Raw genomic sequence first — 19,723 nt, 5'->3', positions numbered from 1 at the left:
AGGTTCAGGGTTCCCTAAATGTTAACTTGCAGGTTGAATCAGTGGTAAGGAAGGAAAAAGCAGTATTAGCATTCATTTTAAGAGGACTAAATTTTTTTTTTAAAAACGCAAGTATTTAATGCCAATGCTTAACAAGGCATTGTCAAACCATATTTGGAGTATCGTGAGCAGAGTTTGGCCCCGTATCCAAGTAAGAATGTGCTGTCCAGAGAAGCTTTTGCGATGATCCCAGGATGAAAGGGTTTACATATGATGAGTGCTTGATTGTTCTGAGCCAGTACTCGCTGGAATTTAGAAGGATGAGGGTGATTTAATTGAAACTTACCCAATATTGAAAGACCTAGATAGAGTGGACCGTGGAAAGGATATTTCCTGTAGTGGGAGAGTTTAGGACCAGAGGGTACAACCTTAGGATAAAAAGATGCTTCTTTAGAATTGAAAGGAGGAGGAATTTCTTTAGAGGGTGGTGTATCTGAGGAATATTTGCCACAGATGGCATGGGAGCCAGATGACTGGTTATATTTAAAACAGAAGTTGATTGGTGTTTCATTAGTAAGGATGCCAGAGTTTTGAGGGAGAGGTAGGAGAATGGGGTGGAGGATGAAAATAATCTAAGTAAGAGTGGGCAGTCGTTGGAGAGGGTACAGAGAACCTTTATGATAATAATCCCTGGATGAAAGGTTAACATGACTGAATGGCGGAGCAGATTTGATTAGTCGAATGGCATAATTCTGTTCCTATGTCCTATGATTTTATGTAGACGACATGAACCTTTATCATTCATCAAATTTAACAGGTAATGTTATAAAGGGCAGTTGTTAGCACATCATCTCTCAGTAGTTGAAGGATCCAGATTATAATAATAGTTCAAGGTTTACTAAAGGGAGCCTGAAAACACCTTGTACAAAAACTATATGGAAGTGGAACTTATTTTCACTGTTAGCACATCAAAAACGTAGCAAGGTAACAAGATTAGACTGGTGGAAAAAAGTTGAATTAATGTGGGATCATTGGTAAATGCTTGTGTAGTGGACAAAAACAGATATGACATTTACTTCATTTTTAGTTAATAGGAAAGTTGAAATAACAAAAATAACTATCAGAGATGTAAAAAACACAAGACTGACAGAAACATATTTACATTTATAATAACGAGCCAGATTTACTTAATTGAGCCATGTATTAAGCTTCATCTAACAAGTATAATCCATTTGAAAAGGAGAAATAAGGAATATCTACCAAGAGTTTAGATTTAAGCGTAGCTGACTGTCACATAATGGAAGACTGATTATTCAAAGTAAACTTGGCACACATATGCATGAGCTGAAAGGGATTTTAGAGCAGTGGAAATAGTTCATAAATTAACATGCTACAGAATCAATTTATTTCCCCATGCAGAAAGACTTGTGTTTGCCAAAGCAAAAACCCATGCACAAGATAAGCAAAAGGTGAAACTAAATGAAATTGAATACTAAAAACAAAAAAAAGAGCAGATTCAAACAAATTGAAAAAAACACTAGGTGACTGAGCAGAAAGAGCAAAAACAAATCTGAAATTAAGCTGGCAAAGGATTTCAAAGTCAAGATATTTTTAACATAAATTCAGGGAAAAACAAAATTTTTGGAAGTAAAGTGAGACGATCAAAATTAGATATTAGGAATATTTTCAAATAAAAACAGAAATGTCAAATAATTGCCTATATTATAGCAGCGATTTCCAACCTTTTTAATCCATGGACCCCTCAGTTAATGGTAATCCCTTTATTTGAGGAGAGGTACATTGATCAAAACAGGGTTTGGGAGTTGCCAAAATTAAGGCAAATGAACATAATGAAGCAAGTAATGGCATTAAGGAATGGCAAATCCAAAATGACCTTCTACTTTTCATCCCTAAATCATAAAGTAGAGGAGATTCTTAGAAGATTATATCATTAAAACAGTTGTAGGTTTTATTCATGAATCATTTACTCACTTGGGAAAACTCTACAGCATAATCAATTCAGGAAAAAGAACAGGGGATTAAAAATCATAAAAGCTTAACAGAGTTTTCCTATCCAATTGCAGGAAATACAAAGCTCTGCCTTCTTCGCTTCCATTGTTCAGAGCCTCACTCTTCAAGCAAAGCAGCAAATTACTTGCTGTACTTTTATTGCAGATACAAGAGAAATTACATATCTAAATACGTGAGAGCATCTTGAAAATATTCTTTGATCAGTGGGTCAGTATGGGTATGGTAATAGAACAAATTGAATATTTTAAAGAACCATCGAAAATAATGAGCAAGAAATGTCTTTGGATACTTATATGATCTAAGAGGCCATATGACAAAACCCCTTCTCCAGAACATAAGTTTGAGGAGTATGGGCAAAGGAAAGCGCAGTAAAAGGAGCAAAAGTTATGCTATTTTGCAAAAGGCTGGAGGAAGTTTGGGGTGCATGCATTAGAACACATGCTTCAGCCTTGGAATACAGTGAATGCTAAATATTTAAAATAATCAAAAAGGCATATGGAACAAAGGAAGAGCAGGCCATATAGTACTTTATTACAAAAACAAACAATGATTTTTAAAAAGTCTAAGCTTTCAACCCCAGCATGTCATGAGAGATCACAGAACTTTGAAACAGTCTCCAAACTAAGGAACCTATGAAAAGACTCAAAGACCAACCCAAGGGTTTATTTACCTGCTTCCTCAAAAGGTGTTTTGTGCTACCATTACAATAGAGAAATTGCAAGAACCTGTAAGATAAAAAACGATCCAGTGCTTTCCCAGCATAAATGACTAATAAACATATCTCAGGTTTTCAGCTGGGTACAGGCCATTGATTATAACTGACATTTCGTTGCAAACTCTGTCATCTTCATCAGGTGATACGTACACGACGCTGGAAGAACTCAGCAGGTCAGTTAGCATCCGTGAGAAAAGGGTAGCCAACGTTTCGGGCCGAGGCCCTTCATCAGGAATGGGGGGGAAGAGAGGGCCGAAGCCCAGTAATAGAGATGGGGAGGGGATAGGGCTAGAGGCGCCAGGTGGAGAACCAATCAGAGGAAGGATAAAGGGGGGGGAGGGGATAAGCATGAAAGAACTGTAGAGATAAAGGAGCAGAAAGTTGAAAGGGGAGAGAGGCAGAGAGGGACCTAGGATAGGGAAAGGGGGAGGGGTGGGAATTACCAGAAATTGTAGAATTCAATGTTCATACCACCAGGCTGGAAGCTACCCAGACGGTAGATGAGGTGTTGCTTCTCCAACCTGAGTTTGGTCTCATCATGGCAGTAGAGGAGGCCATGTATGAACATATCTAGATGGGAATGAGAGGAAGAGTTGAAGTGCGTGGCAACCAGGAGGTCCTGTCTATTGTGACGGATGGAGCGGAAGTGCTCGACGAAGCAGTCCCCCAATCTGCGTTGGTTCTCGCCGATGTAGAGGAGGCTGCACCGGGAGCACCAGATGCAATAAACAACTCCAGCAGACTCACAGGTGAAGTGTTGCCTCACCTGGAAGGAATGTCTGGGGCCTGGAATGGTGGTAAGGGGGGGAGGTGTGGGGACAGGTGTAGCATTTGTGCTTACAGGGATAAGTGCCGGGTGGGAGTTCTGTGAGGAGGGACGTGCGGACCAGGTAGTCGTGGAGGGAACGATCCCTGCGAAAAGCTGAGAGGGGTAGGGAGGGAAAGATGTGCTGGGTGGTGGGGTCCTGTTGAAGGTAGCAGAAGTTGCGGAGGATAATGTGTTGGATCCTGAAGCTGGTAGGGTGGTAGGTGAGGACAAGGGGAACCCTGTCCTTGTTGTGGTGATGGGAGGATGGGTTAAGGGCTGAAGTGCGGGAGGTGGAGGAGATGCGGGTGAGGGCAGCTTTGATGACGCCAGAAGGGAAACCACGATCCTGAAAGAAAGAGGACATTTGAGAAGTCCTGGAATGGAAAGCCTCATCCTGGGAGCAGATGCGGCGGAGACAGGGGAACTGGGAATAGGGAATGGCATTTTTGCATTGGGCACTGTGGGAAGAGGTATAGTCAAGATAGTTTTGGGAGTCAGTGGGTTTGTAGAAGATGTCAGTGGATAGTCTGTCTCCAGAGATGGAGACCTAGAGATCAAGAAAGGGGAGAGAAGTGTCCGAGATGGATCAAGTGAATTTAAGGGCTGGGTGAAAGTTAGAAGCAAAGTTGATGAAATTGACGAGCTCAGCATGGGTGCAGGAAGCAGCACCAATGTAGTCGTCGATGTAGCGGAGGAAAAGTTGGGGAGTGGTGCCAGTATAGATTTGGAGCATAGACTGTTCCACATAACCCACAAAGAGGCAGGCATAGCTGGGGCCCATGCGAGTGCCCATGGCTATGCCCTTGATCTGGAGAAAGTGGGAAGAACCAAAGGAGAAGTTATTGAGAGTTAGAACAAGCTCCGCCAACCGGAGAAGTGTGGTGGTGCTGGGGAACTGGTGGGGTCTGTTATCCAAAAAGTAGCGGAGGGCTTTGAGGCCTTCTTGATGTGGGATGGTGGTGTATAAGGATTGAACATCCATGGTAAAAATGAAGCGGTCGGGGCCGGGGAATTGGAAGTTATTGAAGAGGTGAAGGGCATGGGATGTATCCTGGATGTAGGTGGGAAGAGTCTGAACTATGGGGGATAAAATGGAGTCCAAGTAGGCAGACACAAGTTCGGTGGGGCAGGAGCAGGCTGAAACTATGGATCTGCTGGGACAGTCAGGCTTGTGGATTTTGGGGAGGAGGTAAAACCGAGCTGTGCGGGGTGTGGGAATTATGAGTTTTTTGGCTGAGGGAGGAAGGTGTCCGGAGTTGATGAGGGTGGAGATGGTGTGGGAGACAGTGGATTGATGTTTTTTGGTGGGGTCCTGTGGCAGGGTTAAGTATGAGGAGGTGTCGGAGAGCTGCCGTTTGGCCTCAGTGAGGTAGAGGTCCGTCTGCCAGACTTATCCCCTCCCCCCTTTATCCTTCCTCTGATTGGTTCTCCACCTCCCCTATCTCTATTACTGGGCTTCGGCCCTCTCTTTCCCCACATTCCTGATGAAGGGTCTCGGCCCGAAACGCTGGCTACTCTTTTCTCACGGATACTGCCTGACCTGCTGAGTTCTTCCAGCGTCGTGTACGTATTCTTTGATCCACAGCATCTGCAGTTGTATTTTTGTGTTTTCATCAGATGATGCCTGGGCACATCTAGTCCAGTGGCATTTATACCCCTGTAATCCGTCCCTCCTGATTAGTCCTCGTCCAATCAGGTTTCTGTTCCCTCTGTTTACAGTCAAATTCCAGTTTACTTAAAGCGACACCTACGTCTTCATAAAAAATACCAGATTAATACCATCTGCAACCCGTAAGAAAGCTCAAATCACAGCTTATGCTGGTCAAAGGTGACCAGGGACTCAGGTCGGCTGGTTTCCGTGAATGCAGAGCAGCATACATCGGCCAGATGGGACACATGGTGGAAACCGCATCAAGGAGCACAGGAGGGTTACCTGAAGAAATCGGCAGTAGCAGAACAGTGCATTTGCAATGGCCATAGAATTGATTTAAACAGCACAAAACTACTGTGTCGTGCCAACGGCTTTTGGGACTGCCTGGTAAAGGAAGCCATTAAAATAAAACTAGAGAAAAAGGAATTTAAGAAAGACAAAGGTCTTGCTCTAAATAAGAACTGCAATTTGATTGTAAACAAGGTGGAAGAGCAGAAACCTAATTAGATGAGGACTAACCAATCAAGAGGGACGGACTACGGGCGTAAAAGTACCACCAGACTAGACATGCCCAGGCATCATCCCTGATGAAGATAGAGTTCATCAACAAAACATCAGTTATAATCAATACCTGTACCTGGCTGGAAGCTCAAGAACAATTTAACCTGTAAGGTGATAATAACCTCAGGAGTCCTTCCAAATCAATACAATTTCTGTGTGCAAATTATGACAAGTACCAACAGTGCATAGATCTGGAGAAAAGAGCTAATATGGATAGTATGATCATGAAGGAAGGGCTTAATAAATGTTAGGAGTAGAATTTTCTGATTGCAGGATAAGCTGTTTATACCAGAGACTGAACCAGCACTGACCACAAAGATAGTTGGCTCCATCAACCATCACTGATACTACATTCTTAAATGGAGGACTGAAGTCAACTACATTTAATAAAGTTATATTTAATAGTTAAACTTTATTTAAGCATAAAGACTACATTAGTACTGTGTTTTGCAGCAATTTTTAATTAAATAATTCCTTTATAGTTTCTTGCAACTATTTTATAGTACATGTTAGTTGTGATATTGACTTAATAATAATTAGAACAAAAGTGCTCTAGATTGGTTTAAGCAAACTTCTGAATGGCTAAACTAATCCGGGCAGCCACCCCCCCCCCCCCCCCCCCCCCCCCCCACCAATGTTAGTATTTTTTTAAAGGTGGCAATGGATCTGTTTAAGATGACTGGAGGCATGCTTAGAGATTAGAGGTAGTTTTTTTAAAAAAAACTATTAGGTGCCTACAACATACTGCTGTGTAGAGGATAAGAAAAATGGAGGGTTATGGACTGTTTAGGAGGGAATACTCAAGATTGATTGTGGAGTAGTTTTATACAGGTCTAGATTTTATGATCACTGCCATTAACTTCCACTTCCTGAAGATCATGATAATATGTGTTTAAACATACTTGTCCGAAATTCACTCGGATTTGAATATACTTCATGCCTCGGTGTAATCTTTTCTTTTGGGATTGCCCAAGAGAGAAAAAGATAGAGATGATTTCCTTCTACTTCATTTGTAGGTACTGTGGGGCTGATAAGGCAGAAGTGATTCTTGATATCCACAGCTTTCATGTACAGAATTTGAATGAATCAAAGCAGGGAAAAAAAATACTCATTTCAAGCCTTAAATGGGCATTCTCTCTCAGAGATCATGTTCTCTGGTTCTTAACTGCCCATCAGAAAAACACCCTCATGGCATTTACATTATCAAACCCAGTAACTGTTTACCGGATTGATTAATGTGGAAAAACTTCACTACTCTATGGCCCACTGCCATCATGGCAGGTATATCCTAGCATAAATAAGGAGTCTCAAAACTACAGGTTAATTCATGTGTGGTGTTATGACACAACTTTCTTATTCTCGCACTCAGTGCAGTAATCAGCATTCTATTTGCACTACACAATAATGATTCCTGTCCTGCAGGACGCACTCTCCTAGGGAGAATAGCAAAGGTACTGAATTTCCTCCATTTGTAGACAATTTCTCTTACTCTGGACTGATGAACACTGAGGTCTTCAGAAACGCTACTGTAGCCTTTTCCAGCTTCATGCAGCTCCACAATTCTTCTTCCAAGGTCCTCTGAAAGTTGATCAAGGCATGGTGCACAGAAGCAGATCTTTCCTGAGAAGAGCAGGCTAAGTCAATAACCTGACTTTGTGTCTCTTTTTTATAGGGCAGGGCACCTCTACAACCCACACCTCCAATCTCATCTCCTTGATTGGAACACTACATAGTTTTCATAGAAGGCATTAGCCCGGAGTTAACATACTTTTTTGAACCTTGACTATGATTGTTTAAATGATATACTCATTGATGAGAAGTACAGTTGTTTCTGTTATTAGTTTAAGCAGATTGTGTTTGTCTATTTATTGTGACTTAGATTAAATCTGACTACACTGAGTAATTAATATAGAAAAGCAGGTAACTGCAAAGGATTCAAAAATTTTCTTGCAACTGCACAAACTGCAAATCTAATCCACAATCTATGCCTTTCATTCTGCACAGCCTGAAACCCTCCATCTTTCTCACATTGATGTATATATCCAAGAGTCTCTTAAATGCCCCTATTGTAGCAGCCTTTACCATCACCTTGGCAGTATATTCCAGACACCTACCATTCAGTATAATAAAAACCTGATTTTGCCACTCCCCTAAACTTCCCTCTGATCACCTTAAAACTATGTCCTCTGGTGTTGGCCTGGGGAAAAAATAGCTTGCTGTCTACTTTATGCTGCTCAATCTCTGTCATTCCAAAAAGAAAAGCTCCAGCTGGCTCAATCTTTCCTCATAAGTCATGTTCGCTAATCTAGGCAGAATTTTGGTAAATCTCCCATGCACCCTCTCTAAAGCTTCTACATCCTTGCTGTATTGAGGCAACCAGAAATGAACATAATACTCCAATGGTGGCCTAACCATTTTTATGGAGCTACAATACTACCTGATAGTTCTTGAACTCAATCTCCTGACTAATGAAGGTCAAACATCATACACCTTCTTAATTTTGAGGAATCTATGGACCATATTCTACACTGTTAAGAATCTTGTATTAACCTTGTACTCTGCTGTCAAGTTTAACTTTCCAGAGTTTATTACTTTGCACTTTTCCAGACTGACTCCATCAGCCATTTCTCCGTTCAGCTCTGCATCCTCTCTATATTTTGCTATAAGCTGTAACAACCTTCTACATTATGCACAACATCACCAACCTTTATCTAAATAAGTCTACAAACACACCCTTCCATTTCCTCATCCAAGTAATTTATTAAAAACCACCCTGTGTAGGGGCCCAGAATAGATTCCCGTGGAACACCACTAGTCAGTGACAACCAGGCAGAGCGTGTTCCATCTACTATCATCCATTGCCTTTTGTCAGAAAGCCAATTCTGAATCCACACATAGATCCACATCCACATGACTTTCTGGATGAGCCCACCGTGGGAGCCTTGTGAAATGCTTTACTAAAAATCAATATACACCACATCCTCCAACTTGTTTTGTCAGCTCCTTGAAAAACTCAATTAGGTTCTTGAGGCATGACCTGCTCTTCACATGTTGACTATCCCTAATAAGACGATGCTTCTCCAAATGCTCATAAATTCTGCCCCTAAGAATCCTCTCCATTAGTTTGCCTATCGCTGACACAAGGCTCACAGGTCCACATTTCCCAGAATTATTCTTTTAACTTTCTTGAACAACAAAGAACATCTGCCATCGTCCCAACCTCTGGCATTACTCCCGTGGCCAGGAAGGACACAAAATATCAAAGATTTAACCATCCTTCCCTCACATTCATAGTAAACCGGGACATATCCTATCCATCTCCAGGGATTTACTTGTCAATGTTTTTCAGGAGCTCCAGCACATGCCTCATTCTTCGATATGTGCCTGCACATTAACCCAATCTATGCTGACTTAACATTGGAAGTCCCATTCAGGTGGGGGAGGGGGGTAGAGCCTCACTTGTCTCATTCTCCTCAGGAAGTAGAGATGATGCTGTGCTTTCTTGACAAGAGGTGAGATCATACATTATGTGTATTCTCAGAAACTTGGTGCAATCATCTATTTGGCCTTCAAGTTGAGGCTCGCTACATTCTACCAGCTACTCTACCTCCTCTCTGAATGGTGTGTCATTGTTGTTGTCGATGAGGTCAACCATTGTTGTGCCATCAGCAAACTTGATGATTTGATGTGAACTGGACCTAGCAGTGCATTCATGCACCAGCAGCAGGCTAAGCACACAGCCCTAGGGGCGCACCATGACGGAGCCAGAGATGTCTCTGCCAACACAGAGTGACTGGTCTTTCTGTGAAGAAATCCAGGATTCAGTTACAAAGAGATATTGAGACCCAGCAAGGACAGTTTGCCCACCAGCTTCTGAGGTACGGTCATACTAAACACCAAGCTGAAGTTGATAAACAGCATCCTGGCATATGAGGCACCATTTTCCAGGTGGGACAGGACAGCATGGAATGCAGAGGCTACTGTAGACCAATTTGAACGATAAACAGACTGGAAAAGGTCCAGTGTAGCAGGGTGATGGGATTTCATGCGATTCATGATCACCCAGTCAAATCACTACATTATTGTTGAGGTCAATGCCACTGGACGGTAGTTGTTAAAAGCCAGGTTGCTGTCACTCCCTTGAGCACCGGGATTATGGTGGCCACCTTGAATGAGGGGACCACTCTTGTATTAGGGAAATCTTGTAACAGTGGGGTAGAGGTTGTCCTTGAGCTTGATGGTACACGCTTATAGGCTTTTGCATCTTTTGCCCAAGAGGCAATTGGTACTGTTTTCTGTTTTATGGCCAGTTTCTATAATTTCAATGTGCTCCTACCTTAGTCACAGTTCTGATAAAGAACTGTACCATGCGAACTGAAGTAGCAAATTTGTACAGCAAATTTCAAAACTTGTCATATAATTTCTGAAAGAAATCTGTGTTTTATCAGGTATGAACAACATCACGACCAGAATATTCAAAATATTTAACAAATTATAGCCCTATTTAATTACCTGGTCACATTTTTAGTACGTATTTGCCCATGCTTTATTGGACCTGATTAAAGCACAAACTAGGATGCAGCCTGCCCAAATTATGTAAAAGTTGTACATATGTACTATTATTTTTCATAACAAAAATAGACTGATGCCTGAATATGACATTTACAAAGTGTTTGGCTCTATCTTTTGACAGCAAATTTTTTGGCTGCATTCTGAAACTGTGAAACAAGGAGAACTAGAAAATTACAAAATCAATTTTTGCAATTGGGTACCAAAATGTGTGAATACCAAGTGTGAGTAAATTCTCAAAAAAAAAGACAAATCCCTACACAAATTACAGTTATGTTTATACATAATCTCTTCAAAAGATGGCAAACTGGCAACATATAGGCTTCTTAAGCCTTAATCTTACAGACTATTAAATACATTTATTTGTACATTAAAATTGTCCCTTAAATTCATCATTGGCTTCAATTACATGTGTCTCCAGCTGCCTAATCTCAGTACATCTCCCAATAACAGGAGGAAATGAAGTCTACTTTTAAACGTATGAAACAATGGAAACCAGTTGTCATGTTAATAGTAAGATTATGAAAACATGACACTTTCCAAACCTCAGTAAATAACCATTTCTCACAATGAATGGCTGCAGAAAGTCAAACATCATGCATTTTTATTCATCATCTATGCCAAAGCAAAGGTAAGATGAGGGTGAAAAGAAGGAGATCCAAAAGACAGAAAGCAAAATATGTATCTGAAGTAAAATTGGTCCACAACAAAATGGAATAATGAGTTGTTTTAAAAAGCCTAAATATTTTGGAAAATGTTTACAACAATAAGGGAGGAAAAGGATCATCTAATTCCCACACAGGGAATTCAAACATCTATCTGTAGTGCTGTTGTTTCAGGTCAAAGCGCAAAAATTGGCAAGATCCTTTAGGGATTTCTGACCCACTGATTTCTAGCCGCCAATTCACCAAGAAAGTTGTCATACCCCATTGGAACCTTGCTATGCTACAGAGAAGTGAACCTCTCACACCTTGCACTGTTGCTTGGTCTCCTGTGGACCAGTGGATGATATTGCGCCCTTTCCCCCTGGGTGTGGTGGGAGTTTTTAAGCAAGCAATGGGGGGGGGGGGGGGCACAATAGCAAGTGGGGCAGCTGTGGGATTACAGGCTGAAGTAATGAATTACTTATAAGCATTTGATCTTCAGTGCTCATAAATGATTACAATTGCATAATCACTTCATCTCTTACCACCATTCTCTCAAGACTTTGCTCAAAGGGCATTATAGTTGTCAAAAAGCAATGTAATTGGCATATCATGAGACATCTGGACTGAAGAAATAGTGCTATTTCCAGGTCTGGCCCGCATATGTTATTGCCATTCACTAACGTAGTAGTGTTCCCCAGTAATTCAATTCCCAAACTCTAATTACACAGTGATGGATTTCCTGTGAATCAGGATATAGCTATCAATGGGGTAAAGTCACAATCTGCCCTTTTAAGTGGTCACATCTGCATTCATCTAGCTTATGGCCCAACCAAGAAATCACTGCCCCATTTTGTGTACATTTGGGCAGTCAGGTTTTGCCTGAGCTATGATGACATCATAACTTTCCCCTTTATTAACTGCAGCGCTTGAGGTTGAATTTAACAATAGGTAATGACCATGGTTATTAATTCATAATGAAAATGGCAATAATGGCAAAGCAGCCAATATGCCTGTTATGAGAAAAAGATTCTTCAAATGAGACAATGAAACAGCCCAAGCTCCTTGAACATTTGAAGAGAATACACTCTGATAAAGCAACCAAGAACCCGACTTGCTTTCGGTTGCTTAGTGAACACTTTCAGAAAAGGAAAACACCTCAAAACATGCTTGCCAGCATGCAGAACAGTGTGAAGTTTTGAATAGCAAGAGGCATCAGGAAAGATCAGGGTCTCTGACTCATTCCAGGGCATCAGTAAGAGGCTAGAAGAAAAAGTAGTAATTTCTACTAATAAGAATATCAAAAGGTGGTAAGGAGATGGTGATTGAGCAATGAAGTTCCAGGATTTGAATTCCTCAGTGAAGACTTTAATCCATGGACTAAACACAAGAGTGTGAAGGTTGGAATACAACTGAAGAAACAAGGTAAGGCCAATTTAATCCAATTTGTTCTTAAAGACAATTGATTTCTTTTATCAGTAAAATGAATTTACAAATCAAATACAAAATCACTTAAGAAAATTATACAAATCACATTTTCAGGTAAGTATTCTTCAATTACACGCCAAACTCCTATACAAAACAAAACCATGTACTCCAGTTTCAGATCAATGCAAAATTAAAAAAAATACAAGAGTCTGCAGATTGTGAACCTGGAGCCAAAAAAAGACACAAAAATTTCTCCAGCAGTTTGCTTTTGCTCCAGTTGCAGAATTATCCTGCTTTTATCACAGACTTTTAACTCTGTTTTCTTTGTCTCGATGCTCTTTGGTCTGCTATTTTCAGCTTATTGATTTCTTTTGACACAGAAACAACCTTGCTGTCTGATGAATGTATAAAAACTGGATTTAAGCCAAAATATCAAGGTGTCAAAAAAAAAAATCTGTGAACAGGAAGGAAGAGGAAGGAAAGCAGAATACTAGGAAGAATCAAATGTTTTTGGACAAATGCCACTGGATCAATTTTTACCACTTCACTATGCAAACAGGTCCTCCAATAAGGAAAAAAAGTTTAATCATTTTAAAATAATTGTAAATTGAGTAATCAAGCCAGACAGTTTCTAAAAATAATGGGAATGATTTGGAGTAGTGACACAATGCAAGCAATTCAAGATCCAAGAACTATAACTTAGGCAGTTTACATGAGCACACCACAATCAATTTTTACATCTACATTGGATATGGTACTAATTCTGAACAGGTTCTAACTAGTGTCAGTCGCATGCACTTGTGTGGCTGTTACACTACAAACTGGCGAGAGATATTGTTCAAAAAGTAGTGACTTTTGACACTGATAATTGGCAAGAAATGAGCAGCAGGACAATTTAGCATTGTTTTGCTCACTGTGTTCAGGTATCCAAGTTTGGAGAACCCAGAAACAACCAGGAGTAAAAATAAAATGATTTCACTGCTTCAACAAGTTAGGATCTATGAAGAATTTGAAGGCATCAACGATCATCTTGAAAGTTACACTGAAAATGAAGATGAAAATAAGGAAATGGTAGATAAATCAGTTACTGTCCATCAGCCTTCGCTACTAATAGTTGTAGACTGGGTTTAGAAGGAAAGAAGGAAATATACAATCAAGTAAATAGGCAAGTAATATCCAAACGCTGGGAGCTGTAGGCTAACAAATCCTCTGTGATGCAGATCATGGGTTCTGAAAGAAGTGGCTGGAAGGTAATTAACGTGTTGGTTTTGATTTTCTAAAATTCCCCAAGATTAGAGAAGCCTCCATTAGATTGCAAAATAACAACAGTAACTCTTCTGTTCATAAAGGGAATGAGACAGAAAACAGGAAAGCACAGTCCAATTAGCTTACCATCTGCCACAGGAAAAACACTAGAGGTTATGAGTAATGATATTATGGAGAGGCATTTAGGGGAAAAATATCAAGATAATCAAGCAATATCAACATGGTGATTTTATGAAAAAGACGTTACCGAGTTTTTTGGGAAAAGTAACATAGGAATGTCATAGATAAAAATGAATAATGAATGTACTAAGATTCTCAGTCATTTCAGTTAAAATGCCACCTCAAACACTATTCTAGAAAATAAAATTTCACAGTACAGGAAATGGCAGATTGGATGGAATAGAAATAAGAGTATTATGCATAAATCTTTTGTGTCTGGCAAGATGGAATAAATGACTGGGACAAAGGCACTAAAAGCTGGCTGCTAAACTAGCCAATAACATAGGATTGGCAAGTTGTGAGAAGGACATAGATGTCACAAAGAGATATAGATTAAGCAGGCAAAGATCTGGTACATGAACTATAATGTGAGAAACCAAGAATTTAGTAGGTACAAAAGAGAGAAAGCTAACTGTTGAGAGATAGCAGAGCTCTGAAATGTAGAGGAAACTGCATGTATTAGTGCTATACATGTATATAGTTGGCACGTGGCCTAGTGGGCAAGGCATCAGACTAGTAACCTGAAGGTCATTGGTTTGAGCCTCAGCTGAGGCAGCGTTTTTGTGTCCTTGAGCAAGGCACTTAACTACATATTGCTCTGCGACGTCACCGGTGCCAAGCTACATGGGTCCTAGTGGCCTTCCCTTGGCACTACAACATCGGTGGCGTGGAGATGGGAAGGCCTGCAGCTTGGGCAACTGACAGTCTCCTATACAACCCTGCCCAGGCCTGCGCCCTGCAAACTCCAGGCACAGATCCATGGTCTCTCGAGACTGATGGATGCCACCACCATATATAAAGTAAAAAGCGCGAATGCAGATCCAGGAAATAATCAGGCAAAGTACAGGAAGCACTCCATTGCAAAGAAAAATGAAAACAAAAGTTGAGAGATTTTGCTTCATTTATATAGGACCCTGGTGGAATCACAACTTGAGTACTATGAACAATATTAGAACATAAGAAATAGGAGCATGAGTAAGCCATCAGGCCCACCGAGTCTGCCCTGCCATTCAAAAAGATCATGGCTGATCTGTCCATAAACTCAGTTCCATCTACTTGCCTTTTCCCCATAACCCTTAATTCCCTTACTATGTAAAAAACCTATCTGTTTCTGAAATATATTTAGTGAGGAAGCTTCAACTGCTTCCCTGGGCAGAAAATTCCACAGATTCACCATTCTCTGGGAAAAACAGTTTCTCCTCATCTCCGTCCTAAATCTTCTCCCCTGAATCTTGAGGCAATGTCCCCTAGTTCTAGTCTCACCTACCAATGGAAACAACTTTCCTATTTCTAGCTTATCTACCCCTTTCAAAATTTTGTATGTTTCCATAAGATCCCCTCTCATTCTTCTGAACTCCAGAAAGTATAGTCCCAGGCAATTCAATCTCTCCTCATAAGTTACCCCCTTCATCCCTGGAATCAACCTGGTGAACCTCCTCTGCACTGTCTCCAAAGCCAGTATATCCTTCCTCAAGTATGGAGACCAGAACTGCACACAGTACTTCAGGTGCGGCCTCACCAGTAGCCTACATAGTTGCAGCATGACCTCTCTGCTCTTGAATTCAATCCCTCTAGCATTGAAGGCCAACATTCTGTTTGCCTTCTTTAATAACCTGTTGTACCTGCAAGCCAACTTTTTGCGATTCATGAACAAGTACTCCCAAGTCCCTCTGCACAACAGCATGCTGCAATCTTTCACCATTTGAACGACAATCTGCTTTTCTATTATTCCTGCCAAAATGGATGATCTCACATTTACCAATGTTGTATTTCATTGGCCAGACCTTGGCCCACTCACTTAACCTATCTATATCCCTCTGCAGACTCTCCACATCCTCTGTATAATTTGCTTTTCCACTCAGTTTAGTGTCATCAGTAAATTTTGCTATGCTACACTCAATCCCCTCTTCCAAATCATCAATGTAAATGGTAAACAGCTGCGGGTCCACACACCCCACTCATCACTGACTGCCAACCAGAGAAACACCCATTCATATCAACTCTGCCTTCCATTGTTTAACCAATCCACTGTCCATGCCAATACACTTCTTCCGACTCTATGCATCTGTACCTTACTTGTAAGTCTCTTGTGCGGCACCTTATCGAACGTCTTCTGGAAATCCAAATATATGACATCCACCTGTTCCCCTCTATCCACTGCACACATTATGTCCTCAAAGAACTCCAGTAAGTTTGTCAAACAGGACCTATCCTTTCTGAATCCATGATGTGTCTGTCTAATGGAACCACTCCTATTTAAATGTTTCGCTATTTCTTCCTTAATGACAGCTTCAAGCAAAAAGCTCCTTATTTAAAGCTACAATAACATAGACTGCTATTTGGAATCCAGGGTTGGTTGTATCGATCAGGCTTCTCTCTGGTGAGAGGCGACTTGATTAAAACACAAGACCCAGAAGGATGGATTCGTAGAGGATGTTTCCTCTTGTGGGACACTGTAGATCTAGGGATCCCTGTTTAAATAAGGGGTCACAGTGCAACAGGCTAAAGGAGCCAAGTGACCCAATTAGCTAGTACATTGATAAGTATTAAAAAATAATTATGAGCAGACTGAACTAAAGGAATCCTCTGACCTATCAGATTCATTTGAAAGACAAAAATGCTGCCATTATTGAACTTTAAGGTGGTATTTTTTCATGATGGTAAGAACTTGTGTTTGTTTTTAAAGAACAGAATAGTTGCAAAAATCTTCTTCCTGGATGACAAGACAGACTCCCTACAATTATATCTTAGATGACTACTCAGTTAGTTTCTTGACAGGATTGCTTATCAGAGCTTTGCACTAAGATCTGACTTGCTCAATTCAAAAAACAAGAGTGAAAAACATTCTGTGTAGTAGGTCCTACTGAGGTAGCATCTAGGTTTAGATGGCTAATTTAAAAAGCAGTATCTCAACATTAATAAATCACCGTCTGAACTAACAACCAACTGGCATTGAACCAAATAAAGAATTAATATATTACTGAAGGGCAAAGGAGGGAACGATGAGCTCTTCCTTGTGGGGTAGAACAGAATCAAACTTTTGGGACAGGCTCCTGCTGAACTGAAAAAGGGTAAATGGGGAGTTGACAAAGGTTTTAAACTGCAAAGCTTGGACAAACGATAATAAATTAAAAGCATGAATATAAATAAAACTGCGAAAAGCCAAACAGCTTAAACTGAAGGAAGATATAAAAAGCAAGAAACTGCATTACCAAACAGGAGAATACGATGTTAAAAATCAATTGAGAGGAACGGCTATTAAAAATTAGATGAACTGCCTGTAAAGCAATGCACAATGTTTGCATTAAAACAGAGGAAATGGAGGCAATAGTATGTGGAGGGGAACCAGATATAGATTAATGAGACATGGCAAACAGAATGTCAGAACTCAAATTTTTACATAAAGCTATTTCATGTGAAGGTGATATGCTGTATTTCAAGATAACACTGAAACTGACTATCCCAAAATTATCTGCCTATAAGAGCTAAGCAATGGGTAAATGCAAATGGACGTGCCATCTTGTCAGCATCTCCCCTTTTGTATGCAGACAGCAGAAAATATGCCTGCTAAATGCACAAGAGCAGACCAGAAGTACTTTTAGACAATATTAATCCAACACAATGAATTTAACACAATAATTGAGAATGAGCCAAAGAGATGAAAATAAGATGTCAGACTGGAGAAAAGGCAATTCTGAGCTACAAGTAGGGAAAACAAAAGTAAAACAATTTTGACAAGAAAATTAGTAGCACTAGGGTTTATCTTAATCAACGTTCAAAAGAATACACAAGCACTCTTTCTGCCTTAAAAACAATAACCAAACACCGGCACGAGACCATGGATGGATAAAGGGTCCAAAGGGAAAATAAATAAGAGGCAGAAACTACATGCTTGGGAGCAAACGAAGGCAAATACAAGTTATAAGAATTATTTTTCAGAAAAAAGAACCACAGTTAATTTATCCAGCCCATTAAAAATAATCCACTAGTGCAAATGAAAATGATAATCTGAAACAGTCAATAGGGATGGTCAGGATTAAAAAGAATCTCAAACAAGCAAATCAGAAGTTCCAAACATCAAGAGAATAATTTTTATAACCTGACCTTATAACAAACTACTAAGTGAAAATGGAAGCATCTGCCACAATAAAAGCTAAACAACAAATTTTTACATTCTGTTCTGTACAACAGCAGATGTGAAGACATCAGATTATACCATATGCTGTACCCTTAAGGACAGCAAAACTTCTATTAAATACATGCTAATGTTAATCAGAACTTTCATGGACAACTAACTCCTTGTAAGATTTTACCCATTGTGTTACTTCTTTATGAGAAGCTTTTGAATTGACACACACTATCCTCAAAGCCCATGAAAATTATACTCATCTTTGCCTTCTTTTGCCCACTGTGATGCAGAAATATATAATAATTAAATGTTGGAAACTTAAAAACTATTAATTTTCATGGGAAACTGGGAGGAAAGAATAGTCCTTACAGCTAAGCAAAGATTCTATTTACACCAGTACCTTAGGACATCAAGCCTCGATTTAATAAAATATATTTAATGTAATTATTTATTACCCATACCTTTGTGCTCACTACCTTTTACTTCTTCCATTTTTCCTACAGATGCTGTGAAGGAAAAAGTTGGAGCAACGGTCTTCTCCTGGTTCACATCTTTTCCAAACAATGAGCCTGATGTTCCAGCACCGAAAGAAAAGCCAGTTAAAGGAGAGTTTTCCATGTTTTTCCCAAAGAGCAAGTTGATATTCCCACTATTTCCCATTGCAGTCTCAGGTTTTTTTTCTGAAGTGACTGGAATAATATCCTTGTTTTTGACAGATGAGAATAAAGATGATGGGGTTGTTCCCTGTGGTGTTTTGCTAACACCAAATGTGTTAACAGATTGCATTTCTGGCCTCTTGCTGCTTGTGTCACTCTCTGAGCCACTGTCAGAGCTGCTACCATATTTCTGTTCAATGCTTGTCAAATGCTTCTCGTAGTCTCTGAAGATTGGGGTCAAATCACAGAGTGGGTTCTCATTGACATGCTTGGTGATCCAGTCTCGGACTGAACAATTCAGTGCTGCTAGTTGTCTGTTGTACTCACTGGAGCCCACTTTATCCCCAGAGTTAATCTGATTAATACCATTTGTTTTCGTACCTATTTCACCTTTTGCCAAGGGGTTTGGTGGAGGGCCATTAGATAGAAAAGAACCTATGAAATGGAACAAGTTAAATGTTTAATTAAGTTCAGTGAAACAAAACCTATTAAATTGTTTGGAGTTCTCAGCAGTCTTCAGACAGATGAGGAATTCCTATGACAGCATGAGCCCATCTAAAAGTACAGATGGGACACAATTTCTATAATGCACAATAGATATAGCAGTGTAACATTTGTTTAAACAAGCACAAAATGCCTCAGAAATACCAGGTCAATTCAAACTCTACTCTCCTTTAACCATTCACCTAAACACACAGCATAAAATAATGAAAGTTTCAAGAATTGTTGAGGTGTTTTAACGACTGTATCCTTTACCATTAGTAGTCTTATTGTATTCAACTAATGTCATAAATAATTATATGAAAGGTATTTAGTCATTTAACAGGAATCCTAGCACCAGTTTAATTTCAGAAGGCATTTCAGGCAAGTATAAAATCAATAATTTAGGTACAGGCCCCAAGTTTACCAAAAGTTGAATAATCAAAAATAGCATTGCCTATTTTTTTTTTAAGAGACATCCACAGATGCCAAAATGGGGAAAACAGGCTAACAGTTGACAGACTGATCTTCAATGAGCAAGGTAAAACAGGAATATTAATATACTAAATAGCTTTAATAACAAAGAA

The 19,723-nt window shown here is 39.9% G+C and overlaps 1 protein-coding gene across 6 annotated transcripts in view; it reads right to left on the bottom strand.

The window, feature by feature from the left end:
- nup50 (nucleoporin 50) overlaps positions 1-19,723 on the bottom strand; it is a 77,151-nt gene that overhangs the window by 9,356 nt on the left and 48,072 nt on the right. For all 6 annotated transcript variants that reach the window (XM_059977983.1, XM_059977987.1, XM_059977985.1 and 3 more), the window contains one exon: positions 18,462-19,091. In XM_059977983.1, the coding sequence (XP_059833966.1) occupies positions 18,462-19,091 (630 nt within the window). The remainder of the gene's footprint in view (positions 1-18,461; positions 19,092-19,723) is intronic.

The sequence above is a fragment of the Hypanus sabinus genome, chromosome 8 (genome assembly GCF_030144855.1).
Source record: "Hypanus sabinus isolate sHypSab1 chromosome 8, sHypSab1.hap1, whole genome shotgun sequence".
NCBI classification, from domain to species: domain Eukaryota; kingdom Metazoa; phylum Chordata; class Chondrichthyes; order Myliobatiformes; family Dasyatidae; genus Hypanus; species Hypanus sabinus.
Note: the sequence above shows the minus strand (reverse complement) of the source record. Positions and strands in the feature narration are given on the sequence as shown.